This window comes from Myripristis murdjan, chromosome 21, assembly GCF_902150065.1.
Source record: "Myripristis murdjan chromosome 21, fMyrMur1.1, whole genome shotgun sequence".
Lineage (NCBI taxonomy): Eukaryota > Metazoa > Chordata > Actinopteri > Holocentriformes > Holocentridae > Myripristis > Myripristis murdjan.
The window spans coordinates 24,131,167-24,149,468 of record NC_044000.1 but is presented as its reverse complement, the minus strand read 5'-3'; the positions used below and the strand labels follow the sequence as shown (position 1 = coordinate 24,149,468).

Sequence of the window (18,302 nt, the reverse complement as noted above, 5' to 3'; positions counted from 1 at the left end):
TGCTAATAAATCTCTTGCTGTACATGCAAAATGGAAGCAGTAGGGAAGGCCAGATAGCGGGGTATTTTGAATAAACTGCTAAATTCAAACAGGCACAAGACAGTAAGAGAGCTGCACTGCTACATCTGCTCACAAATGCCTAAACACTTTGAAATTACAGTCGTCTCTCAGTGCTTAGCCAGTGCTGTGTATTGGGTATAGATTCATTTTTGTCCCACTTTATGGCTCTGTCTTGAGGGATTAATGTTCGCACTCACAAGTAAAGAAAAATCAATGTAATACCTAAAAAAACATGATCATCTTTTCTTATGGATTATAATTTCCTTATCATATATAAGAAAAGAGTATTATTAATAAACTGTTTTCCTCAAAGCTTTGTAGAATGGAAAAAAGTCAATCAATTAATTGCATTTAAAATGCTGCTGCAAGTAATACTGGTATGACTCAGAAGAAGCACAAATGTTCAGGACACACACTGTACTTTAACCTCATCGTCCCGTAATCATTGTACAAGAGAACATCTTGAATATTTTAATATTTATGGATTAGATACTATGCTCTAATGGTCAAGGGTAATTCGTCACTCATAAATAATCCTGTTTAAGGCTTTAGACCTGGAGAGCAGCTATCAAAATAGCTTGAACAGCAACACGTTTTTGATGCTGTTTGTTTGTGATTGATGTATTACGATTGACCGTGAGAGCATAGAGGAACCAATCCATAAATATTAAAAAAAATCAAAAGATTTTCTCATCCTGTGCTCAGTGACATTTTCAATGACAACTGTATTATCAGAAATTTGTTTACCCTTGAAGAGTCAAAACCAGCGGCCAAATTTTATTTTTTAATTCATGCAGTTGCTTTCGAAAGAAAAATTAACATTTACGGTTAATGCTTTGTTTATTGGTTTTTTATTGGTGAAAAACTTCCACATTTTATATGTCTTTAACAAGTTTAATCTAGAAGCACAATAGGAATGCCCAACTCGCACCATATTGATAAACTCTAAACCAGCTTTAAAATGCTTTTGTCAAAATGCCAAACTAAAAAAAAGGTACCAACGACATTACTAAAAAAAAAAAAAAAAAAAGCAAAATCATGGGAACAAGTGGTATTTCTTTGTTCAGCTACTCAGCCATTTGCCAAACACAGCATTTCCTCCAGGTTATGACGGCAATCATTTACACAGAAATTTATCAGAAAGATTCAGGAAAAGCATGTGACTCGGTAATCAGCCAGGTCAAGCACAGTGACGGCTAGACCACAGCAGCTCATCAGCTGACTGACTGCATGCAGGGGCTGTGGGAGAGAAAATGATGAAACACACCAGGACCGCAGGCAGTGAAGCATATAGGACTGTTTATTGTACCCAGTACAGATGATCATAAACTCAGCAGTGTAAGATACACATTGTGAGGGGAGGAGATTTAAGCCTATACAAGTGCAGACAATCCCTGTGCATGGGTGGATCGGATGATATATTTCTTCACCGTAGCCTTTGCTGGGAGCCAGGCCTTTACACACAAACTTTACAGCCAAGGTAATAATATCCTCTTATCCGTTTTCCAACCCAATACAGTGGCCTCTTAAAGAAACAGTCTGCAGTAATAGCGTCACAGGGATCCAAATTGGTTTTTAAGAAGGTACATGTCTGTTATAGGCATAACTATACAGCTTATACATTAAAATCAAAACATAGGCAGCCTTATAGCAAAAATATATACTTTATATAAGTCTGTCTTTTCCCCATTTAGAAACAACATAGACCATAAACAAGAAAAAAAAAAAAAAAAAAAAAAAAAAGCAGAGAACATCACAAATGTCGTCTTTGTCCAAAGAGAGTAAAGCGATATGTTAGTGGACACACAGTCTCATTTGAGTACACCATGCAAAGAGAAGCAGAGGTCTCTTGTTGACAATTTGTGACTGGCAGAGAGGAGTCCGAGGAAAAGGTGTCAAATATCACCCTTTTCCTTTTTGCATGCAAGGTCCCGATGCTCCTGCCATACTGGTGCATCAGAGGAACTAGTACACTGCCGAGAAAACATTAAGCACCCGGATAGAAATACAAAAAAAAAAAAAGAAAGAAAGAAAGAAAGAAAGGAAAAAAAAAAGGAACAATGTGACCATATACATACATAACAATTTCTTAGGCATGTATAAATCTTCAAAGCCTCTGGGAAAATATGTACTTATGTATCCCTTTTGAAATGGAGGCGATGGAGCACTAATCAGTTTTAAACTTCACCAATAAAGGAACCAATAGTGACAAACAAAGAGATGTCGAGTGTACTCTAAGGGAGTGTAGGGTGCAGTCTAGTAAAGTGAAGCAGATGCAATGGCTCGATCTCTAGCCCCGACCTTTCACTCACAGGTGAGAGCAGCCAAGCGAAGGGATAAAAGAACACAACACTGACGCAGGAGAGCAGCCCTTCCAACTAAGCCTGAAACACAGCGACGACCCGGTTAAGGGCTAGGACTTCTAGGTAACTAAATTCTCCAACTAAATTGTAGAAAAGCTGGCATACTAAAAACCAAAAAAGTTTTTTGTCATATCTACAGAAAAAAAAACTGGTTTGTGGGTTATGTGTTTGTTTTTAAAACTTCTTCTTCTTTTTTTCTTTTTTTTTTTTTCAAATTAAAGCCCTTTCACATATCTTATAGTTCAGATGTGGTGACAGCAAAATGTGGGGACTCAAAAAAGGCAGCTACAGAATAGTGCTGCATTTAGAATATCTTGTCAGAATTAAAACTTTTTTTTTTTTTTACTCTATAGGTTATTCAGTTGTTTTTAAGAAAAGCAGATTGTCACAAAATCAGAATTGCAACAACTCTCAGTCTTGCACAAAGGGGGTCTGGCAGTCCTTTCAAAGTTGCAGGCCTGTGGCTTTGCTTCCTTTTGGTCTCCATAGCAACAGCAGCCCCTTGCCTTACCTAACTTAAGGCGCAAGTAGGTGGGCAGAGCTGCTGGAGTCCAATCCACCCTTACTTTTTTGCAACCCTCTCCCGTTTTCTCTCTCTCTATTTCTTTCTCTCTCCTATGATGATGCCATGGACAAGCTGTTGGTTGTTTGCAGGTTTTTTGCTCATTCATTCTTAGCTGGGGAGATTTAATCTGTACGTGGGCAGTCCGGGGAGGAGAAGAAACGACGAAAGGGGAGAGGGCCAGGTTTTTGTTCCAGGCTGCTCAGCAGTTCCAGCTCTGGACTTTTTAAGAGTGGGTTTCTCAAGACTTTGGGATTGTTTGCGAGTACATGTGTGTATGTGTCAGGACCCCACTGCATGTTAGTAGCCATAGCCGTCCGGGAAGGGCAAGCCCGCCACGCACTGCTCTCCGGCATCCAGCAGATAGGGGGCAGTGTCGTCGTAGTGGGTGAGGGGCAGCGTGTCGTCATCCACTCCTGGCAGGCTGTCGGGGTCAGCCTTCAGGTTGGGCCTCTGGTTGTCGGGGAAGGCCATGGAGAACAGAGCCTCGGGATCACACACAAACTTGTACACGTACCTCTCACCTGCCACCTGGGAAACAGATTGACAAAGAGAGACATTAGAGAGCCTTTTCTAATGGTGCCTGACATTTTACAATAATGCACTTCAATATAACTGACCTTACAATGTGAAACACCCATTTGCATCTTCAACGTACACATATTATTTTGTGAACCAGGAGAGCAATTCCTGTTTGGGATTATCACCTGACTTTACAACAGCCTTATGCCAGTGCTTTACCCTCTGTGTTAATCGATCCAAAAGAGAATTGTACATAAAAATACTGTAAAAGTTTGTAATTAGATATAGTAAAGATTTGGGCGGTAAGCATCTAGTTTTAGCGCTGAATATGTTGTGCACTAAAAACAGTGTCAAATGTAAATTGGAATTCTCTAAGGGCCAAACTGATCCATACCCATTTGCAGACAAGGTCTGTGTCAGTGGTCTTGACTTTGATAAACTGGTTGAAACCTGAGCCATGAGTCCTCAAAGTACTAGGCCAATTACAGACACATGCTCTAATGAATTCAGTTGCAGGGGGAGATGAAGACCAACTGCTCTCTGCCTGCAGGGCAGGATTCACCGAAACTGCTTAGCCACTGGCTGTGTTAAGACCTTGCAGCAGAGGCCCCCAAGGTTGTATTCAAATATCTCTATCTACACTATTTTAGTTCCATACAGCATGGTGTTGCTAGGGGAAATACGGGATGCGAGTGGAGGGAGAGAGTAGAAGAAAAGGGTGAACCTGCCTTTACCTTCTGCATGATGCCCTTCTCGTAGTAGTAGCGCAGTGAGCGGCTCAGCTTGTCGTAGTTCATAGCCGGTCTGTTCTTCTGGATGCCCCAGCGGCGTGCCACCTGAGGCCACAAAACACACAAGAGGAGCTGCTGTTAGATATAGTGCATGGGCATGTGCATTACTGCTCCATAATGGAAGAATTTTAAGGAAATCACAAACATGCTACTCAATCATAATTAAGAACTAAATGCAAATGTATTGTTTAGGTATATAAATCTGTAGAGAAAATGTGAATTCAGTTGTACACAGTGGTGACTGACCTCTTCAGGCTCAATGAGTTTGAATTCCATGCCACGACCAGTCCAGGCGATGAAGTGGCCATTGGCTGGGTCATCCAGCAAAGTGACCAGGAACTGCCAGAGCTGCAGGGAGCCACGTCGCTGGTAGGGAGGTCCATCGCGATACACAGAAGGTTCCTGCTTTACTTTACCTTTAGATGGAAGAAGAGGGAGGGGGAAGGAAGAGGAGGGAGTTGAAGAGACAAAGAGAAAGAAGTGAAAGAGGGAGAGAAGAGAAAAGTGTCAATTGACATTGTAGTCCACCACAACCACAGTATGGTGAGACATTCCTGGCAGCTGGTGACTGTGCAGTTGACTGGCTGTTTATTCTGCAACATTTCATCATGACCATTTACAACTCTTTACAGCCGTCCTTCATGCCAACTGTATGCAAGTAATATAAAGGATAGATGCTACTCTATCTAGTATGTTTGCTCTGCTCATGTCAATATCCCCCTTGCAAACTCTAATTTAACTTTCTTTTTCCTTAGGTTCAGTTTCAAGCAATCTCACCTTCCAGTCTCTCGGGGACCACACAGGTATCGTCATAGTACAGGTGAGTATCTCTGTCAAAGGAGAAGCCTGTAATTGGGGGAAAAAAAGAGAGAGAAAATACAGAAAAATAAGTTCATCTGATAAAGTCCAACAGCTTGAGTGGGCGTGGGAAACATTTCATTTTGACACAACGGCCAGTGACCACGTTTTACACCAGGATCCAAACTGCGCACAAAGCAATATAGCTGGGCAGCTTCCCAAGAATGGAAAATTCTACTGTGGTTAAGCCTGTGCAGGCAGCTGCAGCTGCTGCTACTGTGTGAGATGCACACTGCGTGTGCAAGAGCTAAACAGGATTCATTGATAGGATCGCTTCCCCTTGAGATGTCATTTGAATGCTGCTGACCTCCTCTATTCTCTTACCCAGTAATGACCCCTACTGAGCTTTCAGTGGCTCAATAAGACACAAGACTAGGGTCACAGTAAAACATTGTGAAAAAGTCACAAGGCTTTAAGCTGATGGAAGCCATAAATGTACGCAATTATAAAAGACATAAAAGAAACACTCAAGTATATGCATTCAGATACTTACTTTCATGGTTATTTTGGTAGAAGCTCCCTGCTCTTCCAAAGGATGACTGACAGTTAGGCACTTCTGCAACACAGAGAAGATGGGTATATATTTAGACCAGAGACATCCCAACCTAAATGTCATATCACATGTCCAGTACATCTCACATCTGACATCTGGCATATTTGCACCACAGCCACCACGCGAGTATATAGATACATAGCTTTGACATCCATGAACTTTAGATTGTTTGCTCTATGTTTGGAGTGGAGACATTTGGGCAAGCTATACTGGTGTGTGAAGTTACACTGACAAATGTAGCTTTATAAACTGCCAAGTCACATGGTGGTAGACTGTCTCCACTGGCAGCTCCTTATACAACTGGCATTGATGCAACAGCTGGGCTGAAAAATGCCTAGCCCACTCCCACACACACGCATCTGGGAGCGAACTAAGCCAGATCTGAGTGCACTACACAGCACGCAACATCACTTGCATGTCCACCCAGCCTCGAAATAGGATTAGCACCAGGGTCGCTGTATTAAATCTCAATGACAATCAAGTTACGCCAGTCGCCCCCGAGGAGTCAAGGCCTGTCTTCTGTTTGCTGTGTCCCTGCAGTGTATTCTGTCCCCTCTACCACTCCCCCATTATTCTGTTTCCTGTCTACTGATAAGAAAACCAGAGATCAATCTTGAGCAAGTGTTTCCATCAGGCCATGTGCCTTGTTGTCTGCACCCCCTCTTAATGCATTACTTCAGAAAAGAGTCCTCAGGGAGTAATCATAGACACTGAATCTTTCCAGACATGTTGCTAAGAAGACAAGTGAGAGGGAATCAGAGAGACACTTTTGAAATTGTATTTATATCTCATTCACATGGGTGTATGGATTTAGAACATCTGAAACAACATACATCTGCTTTAGTACTGTCCCAGCACTATCACTCAGGGGAAACAAAATGCTCCATGATGGCATACCAAACATGCACATCTCCCATCCATCCAGAGACCCTAGGCCTCTGTGACGCAAGTATTTAAAGGCCATAAGAAGCTAAGAGGATTTGTCATTACATCACTGTCCTGCCTGCATGTCCCACACCGAGTTGAAAGTGAATGTTGAGCATGAGAGTGAACAAGAGAGAAAAAGAGAGAAAGAGAGGCAGAGTTTGCTGCAGCAGCTGGGTGTGTGGGCGTCAGAATCAAACAAAGTAACCGCAGTTGCTGTCACTTGTTTGACTTATACCTTTTGAGTTGAGCACACTTCTGTTCTGATTGTGTAACAAGACTTTTTGGGGAGGAGTGGCAAAATTTGGCCTCCTGGGTTTTTAATACAAGTGTCTGAATCCAGAATTTCTCTGTCTCTTAGTGTTAACTTGTTCTATTGCAGGTTACTAAGCCCTGTGTGGGCAGTGGCCTAGATCCGTTCCAGGTACGCCCAGTGAAGAAGTTTCTCTGAACCTGGCTAGATGACCCACTTACTTTTTGCCCTTGGAGGCTTAGGCAGAGCTAAGAGACCCACTTTTACTTTACTGGCGTGACTAGGGAGGAATGATGCAGTTGAGGACTTTGAGTCTCTTAGTGTGTGTGTGCGTGTGCATACGCGTGTGTGCCTGGGGCTCTACTGCACGCTAAAACTCACAGTCATGTGTCAGTGCCCAGAACAAACAGGGCCAGGCACATTCCTCACCCTCTGCCCATTCTACTTGCACGCAGCTCTTGACAATTACTCTCACAGCTAGATCTATACTTCTTTATTCAAAGAGCAAATAAAGGGAAACAGATTGATACACAGAAGGATTTACAGATGTCAGGAGGTGATGGCCTGGTCAAACAACCACACTTCTCCATCCATGCCACTCACCAGAATCGAAGCAGAAGTCCCGGGGCTCCTGCTTGATGGCCATGGGGTGGAAAGCAGCCTGACGCTGGCCCGTGGTTGGTCCTGGTGGACCCATGGTGGGCACACCTTGCTCGCTGTATCGTGGGTCAAGCATCTCTTGCTTGAAACCCTGAGGAGGCACGGCGACCAGGGGCTCTGACATCTGCCGGTGGTAAGGTGGCCGGCCATCGCGTGGCAGACTGTTGTTGCTGCTGGGGGGCTGAGGCAGGAACTGGGGGCGCGCTTGACTCTCTGATGGGGGAAAGGGTAGACATGGCTCGGACATCTGCCTCTGGAATCTAAAAATGAAGAAGACGGGTAAGAGATGTTGAAAATATAATATATGGGCAAATTAGGGGTGTAAAGGGAAAGCAGTGCTATCACATTGGTTTTTAAAATTCTTTGGTCGTCTAAAGCTCCTTAGTCTACCTGTCACAGACGCCAAACCAATCAAATAGCTTCCGAGCAAGAAGACACCAAGTTAGCTTGGCAACTGCGACCAAGCTTGCAAACACAAGCTGTAAATGAGTCACTAAGGGCAAGTGTCCCACAGCCATATAAAGAGTGTCAACTCTGTTGTGAAGATAGTGCTCCTCAGACAGGGTGCCAAAGGCTGCGCATAGCCATATTTGTTCCTGTGTAAGCTGATGAAATGCCCTGTGATGCAGAGCATCCACAAGCGGATATGATCACAGGTCACTGGGAAAGCTGTTTGGGGGGTTGGGGAGGTGATGGCAGTGCAGAGGGAGAATGTGTATGGCCTTGTGAAAGGCATTCTCACAGGATCAGATGCTGAACAGGATCCAAACGAGAAGCTGTTGCACTGCTGGCACATGCCGCCACTAGTCCCAGCAGTCTTTGTGGTCTGTAACACCCCTCCCCCAATACATTCAAGAAGCATAAATGCACCTCTTCACCCCTCAAGTCAGCATTCACAAAAGGTCATATGGCTGATGTAGGAACACCACTGACCCCTATGCTTGTCATTACGACAGCATGTGGGTAGGCCATGTGCACATATCCATGTTTAGTGTAAAAATTAATTCATATAGAGAAGTATATTTACAGTTGAGTGCAGGGCTGGGACTTTAATATACAGAGTCTTTGGCTATTAAGCAGTTAGACAGCACTGCCATTTCACATTGTACAAAAATGGTAACACAATCCCAACTGTGCTTGCTCACATTGTTCCCAAGTCTCCAGATTGGCAGAGCAGGCCATCATTATGTTGTCCTAGACTCCAGTATTTATCTACTGACAGGGATAATGTAAAACAAAGTTGGAATAAACTGAATGTGACTGCTTACCTGTGCTCGGGGCTGAAGTTGTTGGCATCCTGGCTAATCGGTGGGCAGGGCACAGCGAAGGGTGGGCTCTGGCTGTGGAGCTGGAGTGGTCGCTGGTTAGCAGGGCCAGCGTTTGCTGTTATAGGCTGTTGTACATGCAGTGGACGTGGCCCTGGAGTCTGGTTGGCTACGTGGGGGTGGGGGGGAGGGTTTTGTTCACTGAGTGGGTGTGTTCCTGCAGCGCTGGTGGGGCCGCAAGGAGAGACGGGTGTGGAGGGAGGAGTTAATGGCTTGAAACCAGGAGTGGACTTCCTGTCATAGGCACTGAGGGGGGAGAAATTGGGCAAAGGTTAACAACAGGAAGTAATAGCATTATCAGTCAGAATGGTATAATCAATATGCCATTCAGTGAGTGCTTTTATTCTGATTGCAAATTGCACAAGTTGTGTTTATAAAATGAAAATAGCCATAGTGACACAGGCACCATACTAAACCAACACAATAATACACAGGAGGCGCAGGATACCTGTAGCTGTAAAGGCACTTCTCTCCGTAGGGCATGGGACTCCTGTCCTGGCGACAAGGAGAGAGCTCTTTGGAGGGAGTCAGCTCTCGTTTGATCTTGGCTGGTGGTGGGCCATGAAACATCACTGGATGGAAGAGGCAGATATGGAAAGACAAACACAATTGAACACATTAGATATACTGCAGATATCACCTAATTGAAGCCATAAAACATCAGTACAATGGTTATCTTAACCACATTTTGAATTCATAGATGGATAAATGGATGCATGGACAGTGTCTGCGTATTCCCCTGACTGACAGAGCCACTTAGCAGCCATTTATCATAGGCCTTAATGATGGTCGACAGCCAGGCCTGAAAACAACCATCCATCCACCAGCACTAGGTAGCATGATACTAACTGCACTGTACACACACAAGCTATCAAAGTTCTCTCGTCTCCGATTCCCATTATGGCAGGCTAGTCAATACCCATGAATCAGTGTGGCTGTAATTCAATAATTGTGAATGATTTTCTTCTCTCACACTGTAACCATTAGACACTGGCTGGAGCTCTACACATATCGGCTGCAGTTTCCGGGGCGCCACATAATGGCTAGGCAGAAACTGGATCCCTGGGCACAGAGGAACAGGAGCCAAATAAACCACCCCAGGTGCTGATGGACCTAAGGAGAACTAACAATGGGCACGTGAGCTCCCCTGTGTGCGCTGTGAAGCCCAATGAGTGGAGTGATTCTCCTCACACAGAAAGTAAATAATGGGGAGATTAGGCATCCTTCCTTACTCTGGTAGGCAGGGGGCCGGGTTAATGGACAGGCACTCTACACGTGCCGAGCTTAAATCACAGGAACTTTCTCCAGGAACTAGGAAAATTCGGAGGAACCGTCTGTGTCGACTACAGGGACTCTACAGGGAGTCTAAATTTATTTTTGGGGACATTTTTTGCCCTACAAAAAGTCCCTGCTCAGGAGAGGAAGGAAGGTACTACACCTGCCCAGGAACATTGGGAGTGCGGCGTCAAGGATGACTGTCGCTGATTGGTCAACACACACAGAACAAATCTGCTTCAGCTTGAGTATCCAGTTAGGACCAGTTTAGGATGAGGGGAGGACATTTGTCTTTGTCTGATAACATTAAAACACTGTAAAAAGTGTTAGAGTCTGTTGTAAACTATGTACACCCCTCTCGCTGGTATCAGCTCAGATGAAACAGGCGTGCACACACATAATCTCTACTTCTGGCAGTGAGGGTCTTTAAATTGGAAGTGCCCCCCTCCATTCTCCACTCACACCTCGTTACAGAGTCCAGGTCTGCTACAGTGTAAGATGGGTATGGGCTGCCATGTGGTGTGTGTCCCACTGACTACATATAGTCTATACAGGCAGGGCTGAGAGCTGGGGCTGGTGAATAGGCAGCTTGTGAGAAAGGCTGGCCCCCTGCCTGGCCACAGCAGTGTCTGCCAATCTCACATCTCTTGCTCACACACAGAGCACTGAAAGTACAAGGTCAAGAACTATACTGCGCCAACACTTTACAGTGAACACATTATAGCGACCGTACATACACATAACCTTGCACAGGCCCCGCTATACAAACATACATGTCAAGGCATCAACCTCAATAATATATTACAGCACTCCAGGCTAGCGGTCAATTTGCAGCTCATAGCGCCACATGGACCGAGACCCAAACAGCAGCCCTGACAAAGACAGGCAGGGACCACACCCTGTCTCTACCTCCTCCGCATCAGACGAAAACATAAACAAACTCAGAGAAAGACAGAGGGGAGGGGAAAATCATAAAATGCTCCATTGAACATAATTCAAATATTTCCCTTGGCTGCAGCCTAAAGGCTATGTGCAGAGACAAACAGGAGGGTGCAGGGAGGGGTATGGAGCTGAGCTGGGGTTCAGAGAGCTTTGGGGATGTATGTGGCCTCTGGGGAGAAGGGCTGAAGCAGACAGTCAACAGGGCAAAGCAGCTCTGAGGCCGCCCCATCCACTGGAATCTATCCTGCTCCAGCAGCAGGGTCTGAGTGCGGGAAAGTGTGAAATCAGATTAGGAGCTTGGCTCATGTGATGCCCCATGCCAATCGGCTGATTAAACTCAAAATGGAGGAGCGGAGGGAGGGAGGGACGGAGGGAAGGAGAGCCATGTTTTGGAGATGAAGAATGGCGTTAGGTCTTGGCATGATGAACACCCTTTAATAAAGCAGGAGCAAATCTGGTCAGGACTGGTAACTTAACAAGAATGAAGACCCTTTTTGTGCAGTAAAACTCTGAAGCAAAAAGAAGCAAATACAGTTCTTGTTTCAGACAATGCATCAAGTCTGCATATGAGAGCACTGCTGTGCAACAGAGATGATCACCAAAACCATCCACAGGGCCGACTCAGAATTAACAAAAAAACAAAAAAAAAAAACAAATGTAAATACACATACAGACTTACAAATACAAGGCATGAATAATACAAGTCAGGTACTCACAGCTATCCGACTGGAAATCTGGGACAAACTGCTCGTCATCAGGCACCTGGGCTGTGGAGACACAGGAGAATGTCACACACACAAGAAAAATACACTTTGGACCCCTGCTGGCTCTCTATCGTTGTCAATCCAACACTGACATTTTTATGTGAAAAGTCAGCTTGGAAAACAACCTACATGGAAAAAGAAATTGGTTGGACTCAGATTTCTGTCATATGTTGCAGAAATGAGAGATCTTTGTTTCAACATTGAAAAAATAAAAAAGGAGATAAAAACATGACTAACAAAAATATTTTTACAGATAATTAATCAATTTTGCATTAACCGTTTAAAAAATGCTGCTAAAAGTTGTTTTGAGGCAAGACAAAAAAAGGGGTCTTGGTCAGCAGTTTGTCATTCATAGGACTTTGTTCTACTCGCTCTAATTGCTCACACAGAAAACATGAATATTTCACATTCTCATCAAGTTAATCTTTAATCACAGCACTTGCCCAATTTCATCCTATTCACCAATTAAAAAACAAAGGACAAACAGGTTAGATGTATTTCCTCATTTTTAAATATCACACTCATTTACTGCTCCTTTCTATTTAAAAAAGATATTTCAAGTGAGACCGTGTGAATTTCCCTCAAAGACAAAATAAATCCAAGGCTGACAAATAAAATAGCTTTGCTATGCCTAATAGAGTACAAATGCAGCATGCTATGCCAAGTGGCAATGCAACAGAGAAAACTAGCAGAAATTCCCTAGAGGAATGCTATGGTAAAATAAAATTAAGACCCACCTTCTGCAATCCAGATCTCTTGCAGCTGACTGAGGTCCTGGAACAGTTCTGCAAGAATATCAAAGAGTTAAAAAGAAAAAAGTTGCAAAGATTTGTAATTCTTTGCTAATATCATATATGCTATCATAGCTGAGCTACACTGACTGTTGGTAGCCACCACCACCCCATATCTAATTACAAGTTACGGCACAGTAATTACAGTGTGAAGCACTGGCAACGATGCAATGGAGATAAACACTATACACATGTACTCACTGGAACAATGCACTTTTAAGGGAGAACGGAGGAGACTTTGCATCAGTGACGTACCTTCTGTGTCCTGGGCAAGTTCTGTGTCAACAAATTTCCTTTTCCTGTCGTTTAGAGGCCTGCTGTACGATGGTTCCTCCACATTAGACTTGTGCTGAAGGGAAGGAGAAGGCATGTTAGGATACCCCAGTCCAGTATTTCAAAAGGTCAACTGAAGACACCACCTTGATTCCAGTGCACAATGTTGATGGAGTTACGTATAAGTCTGAACAGGCCTGCTGTATATCCAGTGACGAGTTTGTTGCAAAGACATGGTGTACAATGATCATGATGAGCTCCATCCACAGTACAGAGCCATGTGTGGATATGATGTGTGTATATCATGTGAGGCTGTCAACTTACATTGGGTGGGATCATAAATGGGACTTGCTGGTCGTAGAATCCGTCCATGTTATCTGGGTCTGTGGGGGTTCCCAGTTGGGGGGAAGGGGGAGGGTTTTCGCTTTAAAGCGAGGGCACCTGGGTCACTTTCTGGATCAGATCGACTTTGGAAAAAAGCAGAAGAGGAGACGCAGACGTCACAACACTGCTCAGATATCCATTTGATATTCAACTGCGAGATGTATCCTCTATCGTGTGAGTAAATGTCTCTCTAGCTTCATCGCAGCACAGCTGGTACTGTAAAAACCCTGTGCATAATTTTATGATGCTGCAAAAAGCCCCGTGTCTTTTTTCTGCCTTTTATTGCAACAACAAACACCTCCTTCAACCGAAACACACTGGTTTAGAGGAAGCTGCACAATGTAAATACACTTTGTCATTATGTGACATGAGTAACTGCGTTATATAAGCAAACTCAGCCATCTGTGGGCATCATTAGCAGTTCAACCAGCATCAGCTTGGAGAACTTTAAAAGATGAGCCTCATTATTTAGACTTGCAAGCCTGCCTCGGCTCTGCCAAGAACAGAACAGGGTGCAGGCTCACATGCAAGACAGACAAAAATGGGCCAATCTAGTTCATCAATGAAACTCACGTAACTGGTCAAATTTTTAATTTGTTTTAATTTGTCATAGGGTATTATGAAGCACCTGAAAAAGGGACCAGACTCTGTACTTATGAGCAAAAAGCCATAAAACTACCTGCAGGTAAGATAGGATTTGGAATAAAATGTCATCATCCATCATCATTATTATATGGCACTAATATTGCATGTACGCTCACATGGCGTCAACCAGAGTAACATGACTCACTCCTCTTAATGGATGACGAATAAAGGATAGCTGCTGGACAATCATTACGGGAGCTGAGTATTGTATCCACTTATGGAAAATGTGTGTCTTCATATGGTGAGCATGTGCGTCTAATAGGCACAGAGAACAGGTCAGAAAAAGTAAATCAGTCCCCTAAAATACAACTAAAACGACCAGTCTCACGGGAACATCTGAATTACCAACTTTGAAAACCTACAAGACGAGATCATTCAAGAGTACGTGTGAAGTCAACAGAAGAGGCTTTTTAAATTGCAACGCGGGGCATTTTAAGTGCGTTTCTGAAGATGGATGCAAATGCACCATCAGCCTTCTTTACATAACCAAGCGAAAAAAAAAAAAAATAGCCACGTCAAAAAAGAAACAGTTCAGAAATATGACTAGTAATCCCGATATCAATCTTAGAACTAGATAAAACAGCAAAAAAAAAAAAAGTTATAGGAAGATTAGACTGTAGTTATACCTCGTGAGGTTGAAAGAAAACACACTGATATACTGTAAATCTGTGTGTATGAATATTAAAGCGATTTTTCCTGGGGCTGCTTGAACCTACGCGTCTTCAAATTAGCTGCGTGAGAGATAATCTACCACGGGTTATTTAACCCCCCTCCCCTCCTCCCCGCCCCGCAGCTCTCAACTTCTAGCGCTGCAAAATATTTTTTTTTTTTTTTTGGAGGAAACTTTTGTGTTCAGTCGAAGCCAAAAAAGCTTTGCTGAGATGCTGGGGGGGCCGCCGCTGGGGGATGAAAATCATCCGACACCCCCCCACCCACCACCACCTCCTCCCCTCGACTCCCCCCTTCTCCTCTCCACCCCTCCCCCACCTCTCCTCCCTTGTTTTTCTCAATGAAGTGAAACTCGATCCGTGTGGAAACACAGTGCGGGGGGGAGGGAGGGGGGCAGAGAGAGAGAGAGGGAGAGGGACACAGAGAGAGAAATTGACCCCTCCATTCATAAAATCGCAAACAGTCGCCCTGGCCGCGGCGATAACCAAAAAGCCAGTATCCACAGGGATAACATGGAGGAAGTATGGCGACCAAATTTCACACGCCGGAGGACTTTAAAAAAAAATACCACTTCTGGCAACGCGTAGTCTCATTCAGATTAAAAGCCGTAGAAAATGGTTGCCAAAGTAAATATTTCTTGGAGAAGATGGCGTTGGCTTCGGTTTGTCGTCTAAATTAAGTTGAGAAAAACACGCCTAATATAAGCAGGTATTCGCATAAGCAATGGTTCGCCGTGACTAAAATCTGCAGCTTACCTTGGTTGTGTGTGTATCCTGTCCTGTATTAAAAGAATGCAGTTAAAATATCCACAAAAAAAATGTGCCGATAGTCGTGTAGTCGCCTGTGCGCTGACAAACTGATGCGCTCCGTCCGACTCACAAAACTTGACTGAGCTTTTCGTTAATGGCCCGGTCGGTTTTCCCCTGGGCTCGAGCGGCACGCAGACTCGGGTGCTGATTGGTCAGTCGGCAGTGTCCATCAAAACAATAGCCAATGACTCGCCCCAAGGCAATGAATAATGCATCAGGTCCCTTGTAGCCAATCACGGAGAAGCTCAGGCCTATTTTTATGAATGGCTGGATTTCATTCACATTTTTTTCAACCATCGTTGCCGAGATCTTTTAAAGGGCCAGCCGCAGTGGAAAAATAAATGCCACATGCTACAGAGAGGCTGGATGTTCCCTATAAAAAATGTCAGTGTCCCACTGACTTACCCTGGATCCTAATGATAGATCATTACATTATAAAAGACATCGGATTTTCAGTGTGCTGTTAGCCTGGCAGACACAACGTACCTCGGTGACTATTTTCAGTATTATATAAGTGTAAAAATTAAAATTTTAATGCAACTTTGAACAGGTTTAAAAAAGTGAAGAAAATGAAAAATAAGTGAAGGTGAAATGCTAAGGGATGGGAGTGCGAGTCCAACAAGTTTCCAAGATCATTTAAAACAGTAATAATTTTTATCCAGGTGTGTATAAGGTTGAACCTCAAACCATACATTTTGCATTAAACCTTTTACAGTCCCTTTCCTAGCATAACTGGCTTTATTAAAAATGTTTGCTTTTCTTCCTTCCAATTTCATTCCTCGGTGTCATTTATTTAGTTTGACTGAAAGTTTTTTTTTTTTTTTTTTTTTTTTGCTCCCACTTTTGATCAGCTGACTGATTTTTTCATGAAATAACCATATATGACAAGGAAACATGAGTTGTACATGTATCTTGAGGTCAACACTTTTGCTTTATGCTTAAGTGTTTATAAAAACTAGCGAGAAAAAGACCAGATTTTTAGAGATGATGGTTGAGGACTTATATTTGACTGGATTTTTAAATGAAATCAAATTTAACTGTACAAAATTCAAGTGGTCACATAATTCCTGTATATATTTTGTCATTTTATAAAACATACCATGTGAAAAAAAATGCATCAACAATCATTGCTGCCCTAAAACATGTATGTTTAAAGCATGGACCTTTTCTTTCTAAGTAAATCCTAAAAGTCAGTCTATGTTATGATCACAACTTAAAATTATATCTCAAATGAAAATGCTCAAATATATCTTATGTCGCCTGATTTCTTTAAAAAGTGCTCTTCAGCTGTGAGACAAAATGCCTTCCTTCTTTAAAATAACATTACAAATGCAAAGCCTTCCCAAGTTATGACAATCATAAACCGTATGCTATAATAAGAAGAAATAAGACCTCGCTGTATGTGTGTGTGTGTGTGTGTGTGTGTGCGTGACCATGAATGCGTATGTGTTTGTATGCGTGCAAAGGAGGGGGTGTTACAACCAAAAGGTTAGAGGTCATGAAGAAATAACCCTCGTCAGTCACTAAATTAGGAGTCCTGTATTTATACGCTCCCTTCCTGCAAACATCACCGAGTTTCAAACAAACCTGGGACTTCCAGCAGCTGGTACCAAAACTATAATCCCCACCAAATCCCCACAGCCGCGATGCAGAGCTTATGAGATTGCTGTCGAGGCAATAATAGTAGGAATAGACAAATACACAGAATATAGTTGTCACATAGGATACAGAGCTGTCTTTGTTGGCTGACCCTGGGGGCGAAGGTCAAAGGCAAACAGCTTGTCTTTCAGGATATGGGCTCCACTAGGGGATGTAGTACAGAGAAACATGGAAGTGAGAGTCGGTGGCTGCAGTTAGGCCGGGTAAAACTACTGACAGTAAGATTAAGGTGGGTGGAGGAGGTGGTGGAGGCTTTAAAAAGTAAGGGACATATCTATTTAAAAACAAAAGCCCAGGTTCATTGTATGTACGGCTGATGCGGATGTGGTGGGCAGTCACTAGAGGTTGGAGGCGTGTGAAGAGTGAACACATTGTGTTGCCATTTCCATTCTTTCCTTAAATAAATGTGCCACATGCATGGGTGACATGCTGCTTATGCCGGTGCATACCTTTTTTTTTTTTTTCTTCCCTGGAGGGCTCTGTGTTTGAGAGTAGTTGTTGTGGAGGCAAGGCAAGACTGAAAACATTAATTTCCTGTTCCTTGACCATGCTGGCTTATGCTCAGGCACTACTGGGTCAGTGTGACACTGACACAACAGCAATGTGGGCTAATCCTGATCTTTACCAAGCAAGGTGAGGAGCATGAACTGCTCCTCAGCAACACCCTGCCTGCATAACAGCCACTGGGCATCCAAATGGATAATTATTACGTAAACTGTACAACACAATACCCTAAATACTTGAACCATTACCCCACTTTACACCCACCTTGCAGGTCAGACAGCCAGCTAAGCCGTTTTGTTCATACCAATCTATGTTTCCTTAGTATATAATACACCATCTGTGCAGGTATGAACAGGGACAATTTGTTAGAAATTAAAAATCATGGATATTCTTAGGTTTTAGACCATCCACAAGCACCATCTTCACAGTCTTACTACCAAATAACAGCCACGGCAGATGAAGCACACTAAATAAGTGGATCAGAGTATTATAGCACAGTGTCTTGGCAGTCCTTCCTAGCTTGTCTGTCAATTTGCACATTTCAAAAAACGTTAAAATGGGAAAGTAGTGCCTTGGGGCGCAGGCTGCTCTCCCAGAGAGGGACGAGATGTGACTTGCCTGCTATTAATAGCGCATTGGGAGATAATTCCTGCCTTGTTATCTTAGCAGCCATACTCAAGACGCCTAGCCAAAGGCAGACTCCTCTGCGAGGCTCC

At 43.4% G+C, this 18,302-nt stretch overlaps 1 protein-coding gene across 2 annotated transcripts; it reads right to left on the bottom strand.

Annotated features, from left to right (window-relative positions):
* Positions 1 to 1,342: 1,342 nt before the first annotated feature.
* Positions 1,343 to 15,498, bottom strand: etv5a (ETS variant transcription factor 5a). 2 transcript variants are annotated; one of them, XM_030080700.1, is made up of 13 exons: positions 15,370 to 15,498; positions 13,241 to 13,383; positions 12,899 to 12,992; positions 12,590 to 12,637; positions 11,805 to 11,855; positions 9,320 to 9,443; positions 8,815 to 9,117; positions 7,490 to 7,806; positions 5,650 to 5,712; positions 5,076 to 5,144; positions 4,545 to 4,714; positions 4,236 to 4,343; positions 1,343 to 3,516 (listed from the first exon to the last, which is right to left on the bottom strand). In XM_030080700.1, the coding sequence occupies exons 2-13, from the start codon at positions 13,286 to 13,288 to the stop codon at positions 3,286 to 3,288; spliced, it is 1,626 nt and encodes a 541-aa protein (XP_029936560.1). In that variant the 5' UTR covers positions 13,289 to 13,383; positions 15,370 to 15,498; the 3' UTR covers positions 1,343 to 3,285. The 2 variants fall into 2 exon arrangements, with proteins under 2 accessions (XP_029936560.1, XP_029936561.1); XM_030080701.1 differs by having other exon boundaries at positions 4,242 to 4,343.
* Between the last annotated feature and the right edge of the window lie 2,804 nt (positions 15,499 to 18,302).